General features: G+C 40.6%; 1 protein-coding gene across 1 annotated transcript; it reads right to left on the reverse strand.

Moving 5' to 3' along the window:
* Positions 1-1,335: 1,335 nt before the first annotated feature.
* LOC121693898 (cysteinyl leukotriene receptor 1-like) lies at positions 1,336-16,052 on the reverse strand. The gene is made up of 2 exons (XM_042073643.1): positions 15,695-16,052; positions 1,336-3,474 (listed from the first exon to the last, which is right to left on the reverse strand). Exons 1-2 carry the CDS (start codon positions 15,842-15,844, stop codon positions 2,410-2,412), a joined length of 1,215 nt encoding a protein of 404 aa, XP_041929577.1. The 5' UTR covers positions 15,845-16,052; the 3' UTR covers positions 1,336-2,409.
* Positions 16,053-22,961: the final 6,909 nt, after the last annotated feature.

Consider the following 22,961-nt stretch of genomic DNA (forward strand, 5'->3'; position numbering starts at 1 on the left):
GTCTTGAAAAGGACACGTGGGGAATGTATTTTTCACTTTTGTAAACTTTATACTCTATTAATAAAAAACAAGCTTATTTTTCCCCATAGACTTTGTATTAGCACTATGACATCACAATGGACTAATTAACTTGATTTGCACCTGTATCAACTTCCAGCTGCTCACTACTAGGACCCATCAAAGGGCCAGTTAAACTGATTGCACCTGTATCAACTGCTTTCTGCTTAACTAGGCCAACTCTCTCTGTGTGTCTCCATTCTACAAGGATATAAGGCACATTCCATCCAACTTTCTATCCATTCATCCTCTTCAAACCATTCACTCATCCACCCATTAAACTATACATCAACATCCATTAAAGTGCCCATATTATGAAAAAATCACTTTTTCTGGGATTTGATGTGTTATTGTGTGTCTCTGGTGCTTCCGCATGCATACAAACTTGGAAAAAAAAACACCCATGCTGTTTTGAGTGAGATAAGGGTTTCTGGATGTATCCTGCCTTCAGCCTCCAGGGTGAGCTGGTCAAAATCGGCAAGGCTTTTGACGTCACAAGCCGAAACATTTAAATATTCCCACCCACCACCTCCTTTTAGGGCAATTACTTTACGTGAATATAATGGAAACCTATGGAACTGCATCAAAGTGGGCAGGGAAAAGGATTTATACTTACTAAATCGTTGAACAAACGTGAATAAAAGGCACAAAATAAGGTTGGTGTAAGAGTTATCTGTTTGTTCATGGCATTCATTCTAATTCCATCACTTACATATTTCCTACAACTAGGTGAGATAGCTAAGCTTATGTTGTAGGCTACTGAAGTTCCACTGTTAGATAGCTAGAGGTAGGTAAGAATCTTTTCCTACAAGCTATTTCCAGCAAACAACTTCAGAAACATGTTTTCTGGAATTCATAGACCTATTTTAACTTGTTGAAAAATAGTCATAATATGGGCACTTTAAACAATCTGCCTATCAACATCCATTCAACTTCCTGTCTATCAACATCCATTACACTATCTACATTCAACTTTTAAACTATATAGTCTGTCTCAGGCTTTAAGCATACAATCTGGCTCTCTTAATACTACTATTTCCTCTGCCCACAACTGTTTCAAAATACAAGTCCTCACTACAATAATTCACTATTAAATAATTTAACTATTTAAACTACTCAACTATTTAACTGTTCAGCCATTTCAACTGTCAGTTGTTATCAATTATGACTCCTGCCAACTGTTTCCAAATAAAGGTTTGTTTGGCATTTTATGTTAATATACAGTATGTTTATATTTTCATGCACTGGTAATTTCCTCGAAACTACATTTTCTAGTTAAAAATCATAAACTCTGCTAAAAATAAATGTTTTAAGACCATGTTTAAAACTGTTCATAGACTGTGGAGTCCTTAAAGTGTCTGGGATGGCATTCCACAGACGAGGGCCAGCGGAGAAGAAGGCTCTATCACCCGTTGTTTTGAATTTGGTCCTGGGGGTGTTGAGGCAGTTTGCATGAGTGGAATGGTGGGATCGTGTTGAGGTCATGATCCCCATGATCAAGGGTGTCATGTTGCTTTTAAACTACAGTTCTACTACAAACTAATCAATTAGCCCACAAAAAGTTACAATCTTGGCATCTCTTGTTGCCAAGCAATGCAGCATAAACTGTAAGCCCGAACAGTCCAACTAACTTGAAATAATGAATTAACACAACTTAATACCAATGTAATTTGGGAAATGTGTTATTAGGTTGTGCTTTGTAACACTCATAGTCAATCAAAACAAAAGGTGTACATTTTACAGTATTGGTTTGCAGTAAAATACTGATGCAATGTTAGACATGGGTTGTGTTTTTGTAGTGAACTTTAGCATGTGCTTGTGGGTAGAGGCAGTTAAATGTTGGATGGTAGGGTAACTATTGAGGAGAAATCCATTGAAAAAAACGGAAGAATCCTTGACCCTGAGCTCTCAATGAGAAACTGATTACTCAGTCAAGTAGCATTAATTAGCACACCTGCAGATGTCACACAGTTTAGGCTTTGTTCCTCAACTGTGTTGTATGTCTTTCTGGCTGATGGCAGTTCAATGTACTGGTATCTACTACTGTCCATTGTGCAGATGTGAGAAATGTTTATGTTCGCAAAATGTTCCATGATTTTATGTAGCCTATAGTGAACTTTATTGAATTTATATTGTTGACTTAATTTAAAAGTCAACTTAAATATAAATAGCTTGAATAATTTTTAAATAATAATAAAAAGAGTAAAAGAGGCTTTATGTACTTAACCACACAATAATGTCTATATGTCGCATGCTAAATTGAACATTCATCCTACTCAGTTTAATCGTAACAGCATCATCCTTCGGTGGTCAAAGTGTACACCTGCTCTCCTTCAATCTTCCAATGGCCTTTTATGTGACCTTGCTGGGCCCATTGCAGGCCTGCTGGTCACCCTGCTTCAGCAGCTGGATGTTGTTGGATGGAGTAGCTGGCTGCTCTGAGTGGCACTTCCGCAGGACACTCGGTGCGGCACTGCGGAAAGTGGAGAGACGGACGCGAAAGTTCTCCCCGGAGAAGAAGTAGAGCAGCGGGTCGAAGCAAGTGTTGGAGGCGGCCAGGCAGAGGGTGACGACCACGGACTTCTGCATGGTGATGACCTCTTCGCAGGTGGTGTCGTTGGGGCTCATGAAGTGCAGGTGCACCGTGCGTTGGATGTGGTACGGCATGAAGCAGACCAGGAACGTGACCATGACGATGATTATCATGCGGATGGCCTTCATGAGCGTGGCACGCTGTTTCCCCCGTGAGGGGTTGATGCGATATAGAAGCACCCTCATCATGGCCACATAGAACAGCATGATCATCAGGAAGGGTATTATGAAACCCACCACCAGGGAGAAGTAGTTGAGACCCAATTTGAGGAGCAGCTTGTCACTGTACTCGGGCGGCTCGTAACACTTCGTCTTGTTGGTTTCCTCATCCACATACTCGCCCTGAATCAGGAATGGTGAGCAGCAGGCGCAGATGAACACCCAAATACAGATGCAGACAGTGCCCGCCTTACGCTCGATTGCCAGATCGAGGCTCCGCACAGGGAAGACGATGGCAAGGAAGCGCGTGAAGCTTATGCCCGTCATGAAGAAGATGCTGCAGTAGAGGTTGACGTAGAGAGAATAGGAGCTGACGCGGCATAGGAAGTCACCCTGATTCCACTGACCTTCGTTGAAGTAGTAGTCGACTCGCAGCGGCAGCATGCTCACACAAAGGAGGTCCGACACGACCAAGTTCAGCATGTAGACGTAAAAGGGAGAGCGCTGCTGGAACGTCCTCAGAAGGACGAGCAGGGCGAAACCGTTCCCCACCAGGCCAAAAACGGTGATGATGGAGTAGGCAGTGGAATATACTTGGTTGCGGAAGTCATCAATGGATGGACATGTAGTTCTCAACAAAGACATGTCATCATTGGCCAGACCCATCTAATGGACAGAAAATGATGATCAGTGTGATGGTTTACAGCTTTACGTTAAAGGCACAGTCCTCAAGCCGCGCTAAAGGTTTGACCTCCACAGACAGTACATATACATATGAAATACATCATTGCTCAGAGCTCCTGAAGCAGCATTGTTGCATATGAAGAGAGCAAAGGGCCACAAGAGGAAATGAACTGAATGTGTTATAGATTATAATCAGTCATCAGCTTTAAGCGGGATTATGTGGGGTATTTGTGTAGGTTGCATGTAAGTTTATTTCAGGATAATGTATCCCATCAAATTGATTTCACTGAAAAAAATAACCATTGGATTTTAATGTGTACATCGGTTGCACATAAAATAAATATCTAGAATTAGTGCAGCATTTCTCTTTCAGTTTATAAAACAGATTCATGCCATGATTAGGGTTAGGACAGGCGCCGATTTATGTTTCTGTTGGTGGGTGCTCAAACATTTAAATGGCCAATACCAACGCCCAATATAAAACTCATGCAAAACAGCACATGAATTGTTGACATAAGATTTTTGAGAAAGTAGTAATTTATGCATTTCAACACTTTAGGAAATCAACAGCAGCCGACACGCAAAACGCCAATAGACTTTGCGGGAGTCAAGGGGCAATTCCACGGAAAATAGACTTTTTATCACATCCATAACGCCAGTGAAATGCCTTGGCATTTGTATGATGTGAATGATAACATTAATTTTTTGTGCATTTTTTCTCATGTACATTCTTCAGCCAAAAATAGAAAATGCTCAAATTTCATGTAATCATTCACATCATACCATACCATCACATTTTATTGGCATTATGGATGTTACAAAAAACATAATTTTCCATGGAATTCAGTCACAGAATAGGACCTACACTATGCCTAAAACATGCATGCATGATCCGTTGTTTGACTCCTGAACGCTCTCCCGTTATCCAGACATGAAAACAGTTTAACTCACAAGGTTAATTGACATGGCCATATGTTAACCCACAAACTAAAAGAAAAACACTTTGCTTTGTTTTTATAAACAGATATTGCATTTCATGTGGACATCAGGCCGTTAAAAAAACGAGATATAGCCTATCCAACCAGACTAAGTGGAGGCAGTGGTTCTCAAACGTTGCCATATTGCCAAAAGGTGTGTATGGTGTTATATTTTGTAAAAGTCTGCCAGGGATATTCTTACTTTCATGAATGGTGTGTCTTCTGGGTTCAACTAGCTAGCTAGGTGTACTGTAGCTTTTTTTCTTCACCATCCTGTGAGCAGCCTATGAAGCAGTCATGTCGTCAGTGGCACTCTCAGGTTCTTTCTCATCTGCTGATAGAGCAACATGAGTCTTCTACTGCTATAGCCTTGCTCCTCATTGCCTTAATCCTTTCCTTTTCAGAATGTCCTTTCTATCTAGCCTGACGAGCCAGACCCACATTAAAATGTAGGGTCTGGGCACTCACCGTTCGCAGTGCCAACTTAAAACAAGCTTAACTCGTGTCACACTGTTAGCCAACAGCAACATCCATCTTCTTTGTTTTCAAGTAGCAGGGAATTCAAACTAAACCGTTGCAACTCTGCCATCAATCATTATGTTAAGCCCGCCTAACGACTCTATACACGATTTGACTAGCCCAGGAAGCAAATGTAATATGCTGCCGCTAGGGTGCGTCTAGATTTCTAGGCTACTTTCTATCCATAATCATAAGTCTTTCTTCAGTGAATTAGCAAGACACCATCATGCAATTAATCATAAAAGACCTGTGCGCGTGCTCACTCTTGTATCAAACCAGTATTTGTCTATGCTGTCAAACTTGGATTAGTTATGTTCCCAGTTTTTATATTGGATGTCATCACTTTATAATATATCAGAATATTCTATTACTGTTAAGCCCACTATGATTATTAAAATACACACAACCATGTTTCCTATATCATACAGCTTTTCTACTGGGAGGTTTACAACTTATTCTGAGTCAATTTACCCAAGTTTGTCACTAAACCACATAGGCCTACTTGGAATACCCCTCAGATGTCTGAATGGCACTAATCTCACTTAAATGTTTATGGAACCTTTCTGTGAACTGTGAATAATGCTGTTGATGGAACTTTTCTGTCAACTGTGAACTAAACTTAACTCATTAAACTTGTATCAAACTAGTTTTGTCTATGCTGTCAAACATGGATTATGTTCCCAGTTTTGATATCGGACGTCAGGTCACTTTATCATATATCAGAATATTCTATTACTGTTAAACCCACTATGAATATTAAAATACGCCGAACCATGTGGCCTGTATCATAGCATGTATGGCCTTTGCAGCAAAAAAAAATGTGTGAAAATCTGTTCAGTATTCAGTGAGGTATGATTAATTAAATGCGCTGACAGCTCATTGCACCAGCCAAACAGATTACACTGAGTGGAGTGGATGACCGATCCAAGATGGCTGCCCCACGTCTCGTCAGCGCTAGTAGGGAGTAGCGATCAATTGAAGCTTTGAAATGGGACAAAAGTGGGAGCTGGAGCGCTACAGGTATCCCTTGTATAATTATAGCATGGGTTTCAGGTGTGCCAATGAGGCACTTGCTATACATTTCTTCAGCCACTAGGGGCAGTCATTTTTGTCAACCAGGTCAATAATCAAAGGCAACAGGGCAGTTGGGAAAATCCAATTGAGAAACTAGCAATGACATCATTCCAAATGATTATTCTTCACAAAGAAAGAACTCCACATCAAAATTGAACAAATATGAACACACCATGTATCACAATTCATAGTCAAGATCACGATAGCAATTCCAAAAACTCTAAACGCATTCCATACATGCATTAAAAGACAGTAAATATGAATAGGTTATACATTACAGTTGATGATCAAGATGTCAACAGTAGTTCTAAAACCTTGGTGCAGGTCTACTCCACACAAAGTCCATAAATCACAAATCACGGTAAAGATTACAACAGTAATTCTAAAATCTGGATGTATTCTTCATGTCAAAACTAAATAAGTCCTAACATGTTCAGTCAAATGTCATAGTTCATGGTTATTCTAAAATGTACTAAAATGTACTCCACACAACAACATATCAAACAGACCCATTGTTCTGAAGACCCACAATAGGCTACAAAAAACTACAGAAAAGGTGAAAGGTCAAGATCTTTGTTGAGACCTGGATGGCTAGTAGCTCTCAGCGAATAGATCCAGTATGTCTCCCTCTGTTTGAGGCGTTTTATTTTGTCCCCACCCCTGGCATCAAGGCGAATAGATTCAATACCAATTACTCTTAATGTTGAATCCCTCCCATGATTAGCTTCTGCATAATGTTTGGCCATTTGGTAATTCATATTTCTAGTTCGAATGGCATACCTATGTTCAGCTACCCTGTCTCTTAGTCTCCTTTTCGTAAGGCCTACATAGAAACAACCACAAGGACATTCTATAATTATGCTCAGACTCTCTGTTCCCAACACCCTGATGAAGGCTGGTAAGCCGACACGCGTTGGTGTTTTTTAATGGATTAGCCCTAAATAATAAATGTTAAAAAATGTGCATCTTACTGAGTGCCTGGACCTGGAATCTTTTTCCAAACTGATTCATGAAGCTTTGAAATGTTGGCCTGGGTCAGACCAGTGTATAAGGAGTTACAGTAATCAAGGTGGGTTGGGTGTTCCCTTTTCTTAGTTCCTGTTAAAAGTCTAGCTGCAACATTTTGGACCAATTGAAGCTTTGAAATGTTGGCCTGGGTCAGACCGGTGTATAAGGAGTTACATTAATCAAGGCGGGATGGGTGTTTCCTTTTCTTAGTTCCTGTACACCAGAGCACATAGGACAGGAGTAGACACATTTACCATCAGAAGCTGCACCTCAAAAGAGGAGTAGGCATTGGTGGGTAAACATCGACATTTGAAAGTGTCATTGAAGATGGTGGCTAAGCTAGCTACCTCCACGACCAGAAGACTTTATGGAGTAAAAATGAGGAGGGCAGATATCACCAGGTGACTACAAGTCACCAGTGCTACTGTAAACCACGTCTCAGTCACAAACAAAAAGTCCAGGAAAGTCCAGTCCAGAAATACTGACCAACTTCTACCGCTGTACCATTGAGAGTATCCTGACTGGCAACATCACAGCTTGGTATGGTAACAGCACCGTCCATGACCGCAAAAAGCTTTGCAAAGGGTGGTTAGGTCATGCAAGGACTGTATTCAGGACCTGCCAGCACTGTATGAGAAAGACCAAGTGGATCCTCGCTGACCCCAGTCATCCCAGCCACAGTCTCTTCACCCTCCTACCATCTGGTAGAACAGGGGTCTTCAACCTTTTTCAGCCCAAGGATCCCTTGGCTGAGAGAGACATTGAGCACCGATCCCCCTGTTCGGGTAGGCCTACATAGGTGTTTTATGAAATATATGCTAATTAAAGCTATAGTCTGGCTAATTAGTTCAAACAACTGTTTATTTATTTTTTATTATATGGATAGGCTTTGTCTCCTTCAATGGGGTATTTTTGTATCCAACCAACTCTGGTGTGCATGTGAGACAGAGGGGAATTTAACTTTAGCCTACCGCACACGCACATGAATATGTTAACCCAGAAGTTGCTAGCCTATCTATCAAATTTTCCCACCCGCGATTTTACCTGGAAGTCTCACCCGAACCTGCTGGACCCGCAGGTCAAAATCTGACTTTTCAGACTTTGCAGCCCAATTTTGCACCCCTGTGCATTTACTCTGGCATATTGATCACACAATGTAATAATAATAAAAAAAAAACAGTTTTTGTTGTTACGTCACAGGGCTCAGCTGTGTAATAGACACTCTGAATAAGGTATGCTGTTTGCATCAATGTATAATTAGAAGTGGATGCTATTCGTACCCTGGTGTATGTAGTAATGTATGCTATTTTCACCTCGGTGCGTGAACTAGCTAATTGTTGCAATCAAAACATCTGTTTCAGAACCGATTTCTTGTTCAAATTGCGTGCCTTCTCTCCAGAGACGTTGGTACACGTTCACGCTCACTCTGCCAAAATACACCATGCAGGAACCGAACCCCGGTCTCCCATGTACTAAACCATGTATGTGACCACTGCACTATCACTTCCACAAATTGAGGAGTGTTTGCAGGTAAACTTATAGTTTATAGGCCTGAGCGTCATATTCACAAATTCATTTCTGTTAACTAACAAACTGACGGTTGTATGTGTTCACTGAACAAAGATTATGAAAATAAAACACAACTTTTCAATCTAAAACTTAATTTGAACAGATATTAGTGCTGAAACCTTTCAGAATTCTTCACTTTCTGCTGACGAAAAAACGGATGTCCGCCATTTTTTTTGTGCATGTGAGCAATGTCACAGGGTGTGAATAGCTCAGCTGTGTGGCCAAGGCTATATTCGTACCGGGGGTGTAAATAGACACTCCGTTTTCTTTTTGCCTTAGGTCATTCCTTTGTTTATTGCGCTTAACCTGTTGAGGAGTACGGTCACAAATATGTGATCAGATGCAGCTGGGCCCCTGGGAGTACGATCACAAATATGTGATTAGAACATTTTCAAAAAAGGTTCTATAACATGACGCAACAATTACCCTCAGGGACTTTTCTGCCATTAAAGGCTGTGGTGCAGGTTAAACAACACTTTCAATTAATGGGTACATTAAACACTCAAGATATGTATATAAAGTTAGATATGTCTCCAAAATGGTGTTAAAGTCCAGTTTTTGTAGTTTTTGGTTAGTAACGGTTATTTTTTATTTATTCGGCGATGACGTCATATGAGGTAGACGTGGTGGAAGCTATTTTTTATGGGTGGAAGCAGAGATAAGAAGGAATCCGACCTGCGGTCATATCCCTGTCCCACCCCATCTCTCTCTCCCACTTACTTACTGTCTCACTATTCACTGTCCTATACAAATAAAGGCAAAAAGCCCAAAAAATAGGCCTATACTTAAAAAAAAAAAAGATCTTTGGTGGAAGTAGCCTCAGCCTTATAGCAGCTACTACTAGCACTGGCGTCTAACTGGGATGAGGAAGATTAGGCAAGACCCACAGTTAACATTTATGATGGCCCATATAATTTGGAACCTGTTAGACGTGAGAGGGCGAATGGGGAAATACCGAGAGCTGATGGCCATCAAAGAGAAATGAATGCATGGTCATAGGAGAATCACAGTTGGTGAAGTGTCCTGGTGAGTTGCTAGCAGCAACGAGCGCTGGAGCTAGTCTATGAATAGCAGTGGGTAGGCCTACAATAAAAAATTTTTTTACTGTCGAGTGAAAGTCAACGTTTTCTTTATATCTAGTGACAGTGATTATGTCGTTGGCTCAGATAAGTACCCTAAACTTAGTCAGAAGATCTAGAAATAGAAGCTATGCTAGATGTAGCTTGACCCACCTGTGAACCCCTAGTGTTTATTTCTAAGCTTTCAGGCTACTCTTTCTCCGGTGAAAATGTTGTTTGCAAACGTGGCCGACGCCGAGTAGGCTGGTCGTGTCTTCAGTGTGATTATAGTGCTAGTTTCCCCCGTGATTGGGTACCGCTTACCAGGAGAGAGTAATAAGCGTGTCTGTGTCGCTGTGTTTAGCAAATTGGTGTCTGTGTGGGCGGTGTCGTCCCATGGAAACTGTGGTGGAGAGCTTGTGTTGTAGGGAGGGCGCGTTTTGGTCGCTGGTCGAGGAGCTCACCCCGCGGCCAGCAAATAACGTGCCTAACATAGCGTCCTGGATTTGAGGCATGCTGCCTGAATCCGTTTGTGCTACACATAGCATACTCACACTTCAGGCAAGATCATGGTCCCCTTCAAGCCAGCACGCACGAGTATGTTCATGGTTTATGTTTACTTTACCAATCTTTTTACACTGAGTTCTTTGAACCAACAGTTTAGGAGAGAGGAGATGTGTTGCATACATAATAAACATGCATAAGACACAGGCTTAAAATGACGTCTTCAACCTACTCACAGAGTTTTAAACTGAACAATCTTTCCTACTTATCCCTATGCAATACCGGTACACTGTGTACAGGCAGGCTATACGCTGGGCTTATGGGGTTTTAGGCAGGAGTATAAGGAAGCCTCTACCCTCTTGTGTGGTTTCAACCATCAGACAACAATTCCAAAGTGGTGACCAGACCTATCAGGGCTTTCAATGGCCTCGTTTAGATGAAAATGAATAAAAAGAATTGTTATGCTTATCCTGTTGTGATCGCTCCATTGCCCTTAAAATGTTATAAAGTACACAGAACACATGAATTTTGATTAAAAAAAAAAAACAGTTTATTGGCATTGCTTGTAATGGTTACTGAACATTTAAACATTTACTGAACAAGGACAAAGACACAGGTTGGAAGTAAACAAATCTCTATAAAAAAAAATGGTTAGGCACAAAACATACAAGGAACACTGATGAAGGGCTAGACACGAAACGTGTGCAATATTGTGGTCTTACCTGAGGGTCAGCTGATGGTTCTCTTTCTCACACACAAACCTATGATATTTCATGCATGCATACATGCAGTGATACATGCAAAAGCACATCAAGCAGACACACAGTGAGCCCAGATAACACCGCACACAGAGGTTGACAAGGCACAGGTAAAATGATTGGTAAATTATTTTGAATTACATACAATAAATTTCATGCAAATAACAACAAAAAAGAAAATCCAAGCACACAGACAGAGGAGCAGACATGCAGCACCCCTTGAATGGGGTACAGCGACAATTATTACCACTTACAAAGACGAGAAAAAGTAATGATTTTGTTCAAAGTATAAAACAAAGCAACAGCACACAAAGACAAAACAAAACATGCAACATGCAGGGAACCACCACCAAATGAGATGAAAGGGACAGAAAGAAAGATACACAGACCTAGATATGTAAAAAAAGAAACTTGAATGAAACACACATGACCAATACAGTATAACACTCAAATATGATGACATCACAAACCAACAGACTAAAGCCAGCCTGGTACACCTGTGTCCCAGCATCAGAAGTGGAGGTGGGCAAGGGCTGATCCCCAGTATCACACTGTCCATGGTCTCCTGCTGTGAGGCGTCTGTCAACATCTTGTGAAAACAAATATAAAAAAGGTCAGCGAAGAGGGTATACAAGAGAAAAAAGATTACAGTACAGTGGACCCTGATATGCGCTACTCGATGTTTTAAAAAATACATGAAAGACATTCAGAACATATTTGATGATGTTGAAGGTTACTGTTAAATGTTTACATCAATACTAGTGGTAATAAATGTCTAGAGTGCATGTGGTGCATAAACTCTATGAGGTAGTGCATTTACTGTATTGGGAGGTAGCTAAACTCTGAAGTGAGAAGTGGATAAACTCTGTTTCTGAAATGTCAGAGGTGGGTAAACTGTGTTTACTTGCGTTAGCCTCCACTACAGCCCTGGTGACACGGTCATGGCCAAATATATGTGAAAGAGAACCGTAGCAGTCTAACACAAAACGCAAAACACACTGTTTAGTTGTGAAAGCTGCTTGATGATCACTGATCCCAACGCTAGCCATGATGTTTTCATGACGATATGGACATTTACTTCCGTGAATCACGAAATATCCTCTAATGTCAGACTGATCATGATTGTAGTGGAGGCTGTGTCAAAGGAAACACGGTATGCAAAATACACACAGCGCTAGCTAACGCGCAGCTTTTGAACATTAGCATGATGCTTACCGTGACAATATCTCGCTTGCGGCAGACGGTGTCTCTGGACCTCGGGACAGGGCAGTCAGAGAGGTTTGCATGCACAGACGGCACAGCGGTAGGAATGAACTTCGCCATCCTCTCACTCTTTAAACCAAGTGAGACCATCTTGACATCCCCTGAGTGGTAATCCTCCTCCTTGAAATGCGCGCTGCATATTCTCGAGAAGGCGGTGACAGAGCTAGCCGCTAGCTGAAAAATCTGCCCACCTAACCTTGACAAATTACACCTAGCTTCGGAAGATCCCTTTGTCCTTGGGGAAGCAATGGAACCTAAGTCCAGTTTTGCTGGAGTTCTTGCACCTGGCACAAACACAGTAGTAAACCATGTTATCTATTTATTTATATATCTACTCTCTCCCTCTCTCCATCAGCTATCTATGTTATGATGCTATGCTATCTCTCACTACTATCTATCTATGCTATCTCTGTCTCTCTCACTATCTATCTATCTATCTATATCTCTATCTACCTCTATATATCTATCTATCTAGGCTATCTCTATCTTTATATTTACTTATATATCTGACACTGTTACTCTCTCACTAGCTGCTACTCTCACTAAGTTAATCGCCGTCTCTCTCAATGGTATCAAGGCGGCCTTTCCTCTGTCGTCCCACAACGAGTACCTCATGTGACGTCATGGAATGCATTGTGGGAGAAATAAGAATGATCGCAAACCTGTTGCTAACCGCTAAAATATCACCTACTTTTCCTTATTATATTTCTTTTTTGTGATACTTTACAACATCAAATACAATGGATAATTGTTTAAATGTTTATTACCAACTAGAAAATTGTCAGGAAAGACAAAAAAAAACCCTGCACCACAGGCTTTAAACAATTTTAAGAACACTGGAACTATAGAACGTTCGCGTAGAATTCTAGAAGGAGCCAGGAAAATAATTCACTCTCTGGGGAACGGCATTGAATTCACTCCTCAACAGGTTAAGCACCTTTTTGTGAAGCACTGTGCGGTTCAGCTGTCTGTAAATGCGCTATAGAAATAAAAATTGACTTGACTTGACTTCCCAGAACCGAACGCACAGATTGCCCCTGGGAGCGTTCTGCATTTTCCTGTAGGCCTACTTGTAATTCATTGGAATTGCATTTCTAGTTTTGAGATTAAAGACCTCATGTCTTGACATGAAATATTCTGAATATGTGTGCCACAGTATTCAAGCATTGAAAATTGAGGTGGGAAATGCAGTCCTGACAACCTTGAAGAATTTTTTTGAGTACCTCCCAGCCAAGAAAAAATTAGACAGGCTACCTGCCAGCCGATAAATCCTGTCATCCAATTTGATCCAATGTGTGCAAACTGAATCTTTATAATATAGACAATCTGTTTTAGAGCCCAATAATCTTGACCTATCAAAAACACTTGTGTTGATAGGGACTGATGTGGATATGTTGTCCATTTTGTTATATGTGGTCTCTATTCAATCATGTAGTCTATTATTAGGCCTACCTCTTTTCAATCCATTATTATTATTATTAGATATTTCTTTTGTAAAGAAATACATCTATCCCTCACGTTATGCCAACATATTTAATTCACCTGAATATAGGCTACAGTAGACAGAGACTTATGGGCATCTGCTTTTGTCAGTGTGCTATCGATCTCTTAACTCACAGTAGCCTACACTCTTAAAACAAATGTGTTAAAAACAACACAGCTTGCATTGTTTTCAACACATCTCTGTGTCTAGATAGGGACAACACAGTTTGTGTTGTTTCCTTTTTTTATTTGTTACACAATATGTGTTGAAAATAACACCACTTTTGTTGAAAACAACACAACTTGCATAATTTTTTAACACATGTCTGTGTCCAGACAGGGATAACACATTCGTTTTAAGAGTGTACATGTTTTGTGTTATTTAAAAAATAAAATACATTCAATGTTCAATTATTTCCTGCTGATTGATGCAAATTACTGATTGCTTTTAAAGAATTTCAGTTGCACTCAGTTTCTTTCAGATGGTGTCTCTGCTGTGAGGCTGCAATGATTATATTATCCCAACTAAAGCGATAGGTGCGACTCTGCGCTTTAGCGCCTGTTATGAAAACTTTAACCATCAGCGACACATGGAAAATATAATGCTATCTGAAATAGCTGATGAACAAGTAATAACTTCCCGAGTGAACACTTGATAAGGTGAGCGATAGATAAAGGTGAGTAGCCTATATAGGCTATATACTGTGAAAAAAGGAAATGAGGGTTTGTAGGTACTACGCTTACCATAACATAAATGTATTGCTTAATTGGAATGACTATTTGAACACAATAAGCAGGGCCCCAGACTAACTTTTTGAATTGGTTGCACTGGTGCGCCTAACTTTATTATTTAGGTGCACCAGCAGTACCAAATGACAGCAGCAGGTTGAAAGCTGCGTGTGTGTGTTAGTAAGGCTACAGGATCTAGAAGCATGCTTGCGCAAACTGACATGAAATATCCTATTGCAAAACAACATTGTCATTCTTAAAAGTAGGCCTGTCGATACTAATACAATTAGGTATTGTGAGGTATTGTGACGTTTCTAATTTCGTCACAATACCTCACAGTATTGCGATACTTTTGTAGTGCAACACTAGTCACACAACAAGATCAACAAAAGTATCGCAATACCCTGAAATTAGAAACGTCACAGTATTGTCAACAAACGCTTAGTTCGTGGAGAGACAGCAGATGCGAGTTAAGTCACCCTTATAAAGGGTGAACCTGTGCAACCAAGGACACATTTTAGTCGCACCCTTGACAATTGTGGGCACACTCTTAACTCTGAACCCTGAAAAGGTTGTGTTTGATTCAAAACAAGACTGTTTTATGTAGACCTGACTTTTCCATTTTTTACAGTGATAAGCGCACAGTCTTTCAGTAGCATCTTAATTACGATATTAGGACTGTCTAAGCCAACCATGTTACATATTTCCCTGACCTTTCCAAAAATACTTCGTTTGCATCGGTGGGTTTCGACATATAGCCTAGAGTAGGCTAGTTGTGTAAAAGTGAAAAAGCCTGCAGCGGATTGCCCCATAATAAATCATGCAAATAGTTAAACTCAGATCACCTGTTCTCTAGCCAGTTGAATTACACATATTATAGGGTCAGTTACAACACTTGCCTTTGTCTATTCAAGTATAAATTGTGCATATGCTATTGTATGTATTCATGTTACAGCAGTGTTGGTGGGTAGCTGACATAAGTGGGTTTAATATATATATATCACACAAGTTTGTTGTGTAACATATATATATATATACATATATATGTCTGTCCAATACAAACAGTCTCTGAGAAACAGAAGGAAATGCAAAACGTGTTGCAATGTCACAAATGCCCCACTCTCTATATCTTAAACATTTCAGTAATGTTTCTGAGATGTTTCAATCCAAAGTAGCCTACACGACATCAATCAACGTCTAAGCGAGGTGAGTTAATTTTAAGGTGGTACCCCTACGCCTATGAAATTCCTGAAGTTCTTACCCCATTGAAAGACATTATGTATCTCACAATTTCCGCAACCATCGGAGTTGACAGTATATTCTCCGAGGGGCGCGATTTGCTGGTTGAGTGTGAAACGGATGTTATGCAGTGTCCATCCGAGCGCAACTGCCTCTCAACGACACTGCGCATTCATTATACAAATCACCCGACCCTTTGACAAGGCTTATTAGGTTTTAGCCGTCCTCGAAAACTGTGCATATCAGATTCAGAAACAGTTAGTTTCGGTTATAACTCAGGAGAGGATGTGGCCGACAACAAATGGCAGGCAGAAGCTGAAAGGAAGTTTATCGGTTATCATCACAGTTTAAGTCAAATAGTTTGCAAATTCACTTATTTTTAGCGCTATAGCCTAGAGCAGGGGTTTTCAATGTTTTTGGTTCCAAGGACCCCTTTTGAGGGAGAACATTTTCCAAGGAACCCCTCATAACTGTAACAATTAGCCTAAGCATGCCACTCTGAAGTTGTGGCCAGGTCCACTATCCCATGTTTTCTTGCAGATGTGTAACTTCGTCTTTTGTCAGTTTTGGATTTTGCATCACTTGGACTGACTCAAACATTTCTACACATTCATCAGCTAGCTGGCTAACAAATAAGCCAAGCTAAGCAGTAGCCTAGTGATGGTCCTTCATGACCCAAGTGAAGTTAAATGTGGGTAGGAGCAAATAGACACAATTTGCTTGTTTTATTTGTTAAAAGGGGCATCATCTATAGATATTAATTTTTAAAATGTTAAACTCAAGTTTATAATTTCAAGCAAATTATTTTGCGGACCCCCTGGCTATCGCGGACCCCAACTTTGAGAACCATGGGCTAGAGTAAAGGGGCATCATTGTGCTTTATGTCGTGTAAAGGACCTGTGTATAGTCTACTCATGACATCAAATATACTGTATTTTTATGTATTTACATTGAAGTTGTATTGGAAGTTATTAACATGGATGCTGTACCCTGAAATAAATGCAATTTAACCTGTCATCAGCAAGAGGTCAATGTGAAACTGCTAAAACAGTGTTTAACTAGATGTACCGCATTGCGGTACAAAATATGACCGCCGCTCAGTCCTGTACATCCGTTCCGCGAAAATGAATCACACTTCAATTTGTCTCCATATTTTACTCCATCCCCCACTCTTGAAACTTTTGTGTATGCTTGTTTGGCATGCCTGAGTGTGTGTGTGCAGCTGCACAGAAAGTAGCCTACTGGTGCTGAAAAGGTGAATAGATTGTAGAATAGCCAAAGAAGATGTAGCATTGTTATTAAACCTTTAAACTCTCTAAACAATCACAAGTAGGGCAGTTCATCACAGTTCATCCATTGCAACTGGATTGATGAAAGGTCACTTACACCTGTAGGCTACATTGTATTTTGGAAAAGCAAAAGGTATCAGCATAATGTTATTTATTTATTTATTTATTTTATTTATAAACAAAAACATCTCTGTCAGTTCCATGCCGTTTTCAACAGCTATCAAAAACAAAGGTCATTTTTGGATGGATGGATTTTTTGTGAATGTTTCTTCTTCTACATAAGATTTTAGTCATCTTTAGTTCATGTAATAGCCTACTTTATTGTCAATGCACAAATTAAGTAACAGTAGTCTGAAACGTTATTGTTAATGCACAAATTAAGTAACAGGCTAGTCTGAAACGAAATGCTGTTTTACATCTAACCAGTGGTGCAAATAACTGACATGTCCAAATGGGCCTTGATGAAATATGCGTCGCTAGACTGTTCATACACATTTTAACGGGCCAAAGTTGAAGAGCTGTTGTCCGTTATTGTTCGTGCAAATATAGGCTGATTCATGTTCCCTTGCATTGTGTAACTGAGGTCCATGGCTAGTCTGGCTTTCACCAGACCAAGCTCAATCTTATATTATAAAAAATAAATAGCGGGCAGATCAGGCTGGGTTCACCCGATATTGTTTCATTTTCCGATTGAGATATCCACGCTCTGGCTATTCTAAATGCAAAAATGCATCAGGGAGTTATGACAAAACTGTAACTAACAAACTAGATCCTAATAGAAAGCTGTTAGCTTCCCTAAGATACAGGTATGCTTATAAGGTAGGCCTATTTACAACATAAATTGTCAATAGGCTATGCTGGCGACACAAATAAAATCTCCTTTGGAAACCAATGGCTTACGCCTTACAGTATCAAGCGGACTTAAACTGCCATATCGTGGCGAAAAGTTGTAATAAAATTCATGCAGCTCCATGAGTCAAGGAAAGCGCGAATGAAGTAGCCACTTCTAAATGGGACCCACTACACAGTAGTGTGTTGCTAAAGCAGCCATAATGAAATTAAGGTGTCATTGTTTGGATACTTCACACACACACATGCTTTTTAATTTCACAGACTACAACTACCAAACTGGAATCAAAGCACATCGATTCCCCTCTCACACCCTGCACGCACTTAAAACAAAATAAACAGGCGTCTCAGTCTCACGCATGTATAGGCAAAACTGTATCAGACCGGTGTAACGTTGGTAAATCTTCCATTGCACAGAATGATTTTTGTAGCACGTGCAACAAATGACAGTCGAAAGATACAATTACAGTGCTGCTATCAATTTGCTTGGTATAACCGCATTTATAGTTTTCTACAAATGCAATCAATCAAACTGGCCTCCATCAACCAACGCTAACGGTAACATTACCTAGGTCCTTATTGATATTATAAGATTAACATACCTGCAGTAAAAACCAAGCATGTCCGATACACATCCTCAGATTTATTTCCGCTTCAATAAGAAATGGGAATTACATTTCATGTGAACATCGTCCTATCCTTATTAGACGTTCTCTGCGGTAAACTAAGTCCTTGTAGGAAGCGTCCATTGTTTTTCCAACCCACTTTTAACTTCCAACAAAATTACGTCTCACTGCAACGATGCGCCATCTAGTGGACAAACGACTACTTATCGCCAATACTGGAAACAGCCATGATGATGATGATTAATATTTATTTTGGCTTTCTTTTAATCCTACTGAATTTGTAATTATGTATCGGCCGTTCTAATACCGATAGTATGTGGGTGCCTGTGTGTGTGTGCATGTGTATATGTGTGCACCGCCATCTACAGGCCAATGAGTGTACAGTCACTAAATGTACACATAACCTAATTGTTTTTAGACCCCCCCATGGATGAAATTCTACGAAACTTGGCATACCCCCAGAGAATGCCAGGTCAATCATACACATAAAATTTGGTGCAGTTCTGAACATCTTAACTGAAGATAGGGGCGATTAAAGCAGAATAATATTGCATTTTCATTTTTTACCGGGGGGGCGGGTGCAAATCACAAATGAGTGATTATGGGCCAGGTTGATGTGGGCCCTTGAGACCAACATACCATAAAAGATTCTTCATCCTCAGTGCCACGGTTCAGGTAGGGGCCCAGGTAGGGGCCCAGCACGGGGGGGGGGGAGTGGCCCCCGGGGACGAAACAAAATTTTTCCGTAAAAGTCTATTGGGGCTACATACCCACCAAATTTCATGTGCCCCGGTGGTTCGGTGTCCCGGGTATCGTTGACCAAAATTCAGGAAGTAGATGACGGGAAAAAAAAAAAAAAATCCCTATATGACCGCTTCGTTAGCTTCGCTAGCGGCGGTCATAATAAAGCAATCAAACTCAAATTTAGATAAAATGTCACATACTACATTAGGTGAACTTTACTTAATTATTATACATAAAAAACTGCTAACTGCTTTGTTGTAACCCTGAATAAATCAGGGTTATAATATTATGGTCAGCACCTTGGGTACCCCCTTTCCACTTCTTACTCTACGTTCAGACTAAAGGCAAAAGTGGCCCAAATCTGATTTATTTGGAGTCAAGTGACCAGGTCAGACTTCTTCAGAAGTAGTGTGAACACTCAAATCTTGCCCAGATCTAAAATTTTTCAAATCAGATTTAGACGACTTCCATATGTGGTTCTGAATCAGTGTGAACAACCAAGACGGATTTGATGCAACTTTTACGTCTATAAAAGTTTAAAAAATATTTAAATAGATTAAGAAAGCCACCACTATGATCAACTCTATGGTTAGATTGGTTTGTTTAGATCCAGTAAAATTACTGCCTTGACAACGCTGCGGTGTCATGGCTACGGTACTCTATGTGCTGGCGGAAGTTGTATCTGTAATCCTTCCAGATACATTGTACACCCCCTGCCGAGTTGGAAAGTGTGAAATATCCCAGCTGTCTTGTCACTGAGTCACATTTCACTGAGACACGCCCCCTTTTGGTCATAATATCAATGGCCTTTTCCTTTTGTAATGTAAATCCTCGAACGCCCACCCGTACGACATGTACGAATGAGTTGCTAGTGCGAATGCTGGGGTTTGTAGTCTTTTTGGGAAGAACATGGATGCCACTGGGGCAGCAGCTGTCTTGTTAGTGCTGCACATTGATCTAGAACATGAACACATCCCTTGTTGGGTATGGTCAATGTGATAGATAGATAGATAGATAGATAGATAGATAGATACTTTATTGACCCCGTGGGAAATTTAAGAAATGTGAATTAATGTAAATTAATAATTTCTGTTCATTTGACCTTGTCTGCCTGTTTGCTCTTTCCTCCTGGCCTCTCCCTGGCCTTCTGCTAATGAGTGGGTGGGGCCAATTATTCAATTAGGCCAACCATGCACTAAGGAACTCTGGGGTCTACCGACCGTCAGGTATGTTGCTGCCCTAATGTTGTAGACTAACCATGTGCTTGGTGTAGCTTAACTCCTTTTCTATCTGTAGCCTTGTAGATGGATGGATATGCTGTCTTCATCTGTTGTCATTGGTATAGAGATTTTGTAAATTGCAAATTGGTATGTATAGCTAGTGATGGGTAAATGAAGCCTCGAGCGCTACTCGACACATTTCCCTAATGTGCCGAGTAATGTGTCAAAGCTTCGAAACATGGAAGACAAGGAAAACACAGCGACATCTGGTGGTTTGCATAAATTATCGCAGCCATGGACTATTGAAAAGAATGCCTACAACGCTTCGAAATGTTCTCATTCATTACATTAAAAGTGTTGCAAGAAATTAGCATTTCTGTTTGTCTCAATTCAATACAATAAAATACGATTAGGCAACATAATGCTGTCACTCGTTATCACGTGAAGATTGGTGTTTCCGTGGAGGCGTGAAATCATGTGTTATCCCAGTCAATAGGCTTGTTCGACTTGGACTGAGTCTGACTTGGTCTGGCTTTCTACGTAAACGTGATCTTCAGAGGCTAGCCGGGAGGAGCTACAACAGAGGGCAGCTCATCCCGGACAGAAAGGCTACAGTCTGCCTGACGTGACTTGCGGGAGATATCGCGGAATTTTGTTTGCAATAAACACAGCAGAACTTTCATTCTTACTCATTAAAATGAGCTTGATGACTGACGAAATACATTCTTATGATGTAGTTTAAATAAACCACTGTTGTCATACAGTTAACAGGCCTGCATTGTAGCACATACATTCAATATCAAGTGTTTCCCCTACAAGTGTGTCTATCTATTTAACCAACAGCAGAAAAAACAGAATATCCAAACGTTTTTAGTAGGCTAGCCTACCATTGTTGCAGAAATCACGTATAAGAAGGTATCCCTTCGATTTCTGTTTATTTTCGCATATTCCAACATAAGGAAGCACCATGATACTCCCGTCAAAATCGTCATGAGGACATTCCTCCCAAATGGCCCTATCACGTCTTTGAACTGACATCATAAGGGCGTGTTTCAGCTCGTGCAGCTCGTGGAAGGCAACTGCAAGATCTGTCTGCAGGCTAAGACTCCCGCGATATTTTAAGGTCATGTGACATGGTGTCACGGTGGTAAGTCCCTCCCCGGCTGACAGAAGTCGAACAGAATTTCTAACCAGCAAGCATTGCGTCCATCCCAGTATGCATTGTGTTCAACCCAGCATGGTTGACACAAACGACACAAGCCTCGAACCGGGGCTTCATCTGGCACGCCCCTTTCTGCTCGACACAAGCTCCGAAGCCTCGCTTCATTCTATCACTATGTATAGCTTTAAAATAAATGTGGATGTCTTGGGAAATGGTATCAGGTTTGATGTATGTTTTGTTTGTCTTCCAGGTAGCACGGCCTTTCCATCCGCGTTGTCCTCAGCGTAGGTTGTGCTGCTGTCTCGTCTTAGTTTTGTTTTGTTTCTGTTTAGCTTTGCTCACACTAGGGAGCTGCCTGCATTGTACTTGTACCCTTTTGTTGTAGCCTACCTTACTTTATTATCTTAGTTATTCAGTGTTTGTCATTCCATAGAGTCTGGGGCAACAACTTTTAAATGTTTAATTTGGCAGGCAGGGTTCTCGCGGGCAGGAGGCTAGTCAGTCACCTGTGGTGGTGCAGTAAAGATGCACATTTTGGTGTGAATTATTAGAATGTTTGCTGTGGTCTGCGGTGTTACTATCATTCTTGCTGTGCGTGTGCAAGTGTGTGGGCTCTAGGGCACATTATCAGTAGTCTGCCTCCCCCAGGTAAGCCCCTGCCTTGCTCATTTTGCTCAATTGTGCCTTCCTTATGGAACCTCTGTTAGTTGTGATCATTTAAAAAAAAAAAAAGTACAACATATTTTTGTACTTTCCTAACCCAGACTAGTCTTTTCATGTCTTTTTCAACTGCTTCATGTCTGCTTCAATTGAATAAACTTGGTCATGTTTTCACTGGAATTCACGTCTCTAGGTTTTAGGTTGCAGTGACTTTAGAAGAACTAGTTTTTTTTTTTTTTTTCGAGCATGACACAAAGCAAAGTCACAAAAATCTTATTTAGCTGCTGTGGAGCATTTGTAACCTATGCCCGCTTGCGTAGACTATGACAAGGCACTTTAAAATGCTTGTTAATTATAGGTTGTCAACATAGGACCACACAAGGTCACAAATGCTCCTGTAGGCTAGCCTACTCCTATTTCCCTTTCGTGTTCTTTCTTACGGAGCCCTCCGGGTGACATGGGGAAAAAAAAACATGGGTTAAAAAAAGAAAAAAAAATGGGAAAAACACGAAGAAGAAAAAAAAAAACGATGTACTTTTGCGGGATCTCGCAAAACCTTTGCGGGATCTCGCAAAAGTTTTGCGAGATCTCGCAAAACTTTTTTTCTACTTTTGGAACTTGCTGGGCTTCCTACTTGACCCCAATAGGCCCACAAACCACTACCGCCAGATGGCAATCGTATCATGATACTATGATTGCTCTATCACTGTTGCGTTTTGTGGGTTTTCTGGACACATTA

The sequence above is a fragment of the Alosa sapidissima genome, chromosome 20, assembly GCF_018492685.1.
Source record: "Alosa sapidissima isolate fAloSap1 chromosome 20, fAloSap1.pri, whole genome shotgun sequence".
Lineage (NCBI taxonomy): Eukaryota > Metazoa > Chordata > Actinopteri > Clupeiformes > Clupeidae > Alosa > Alosa sapidissima.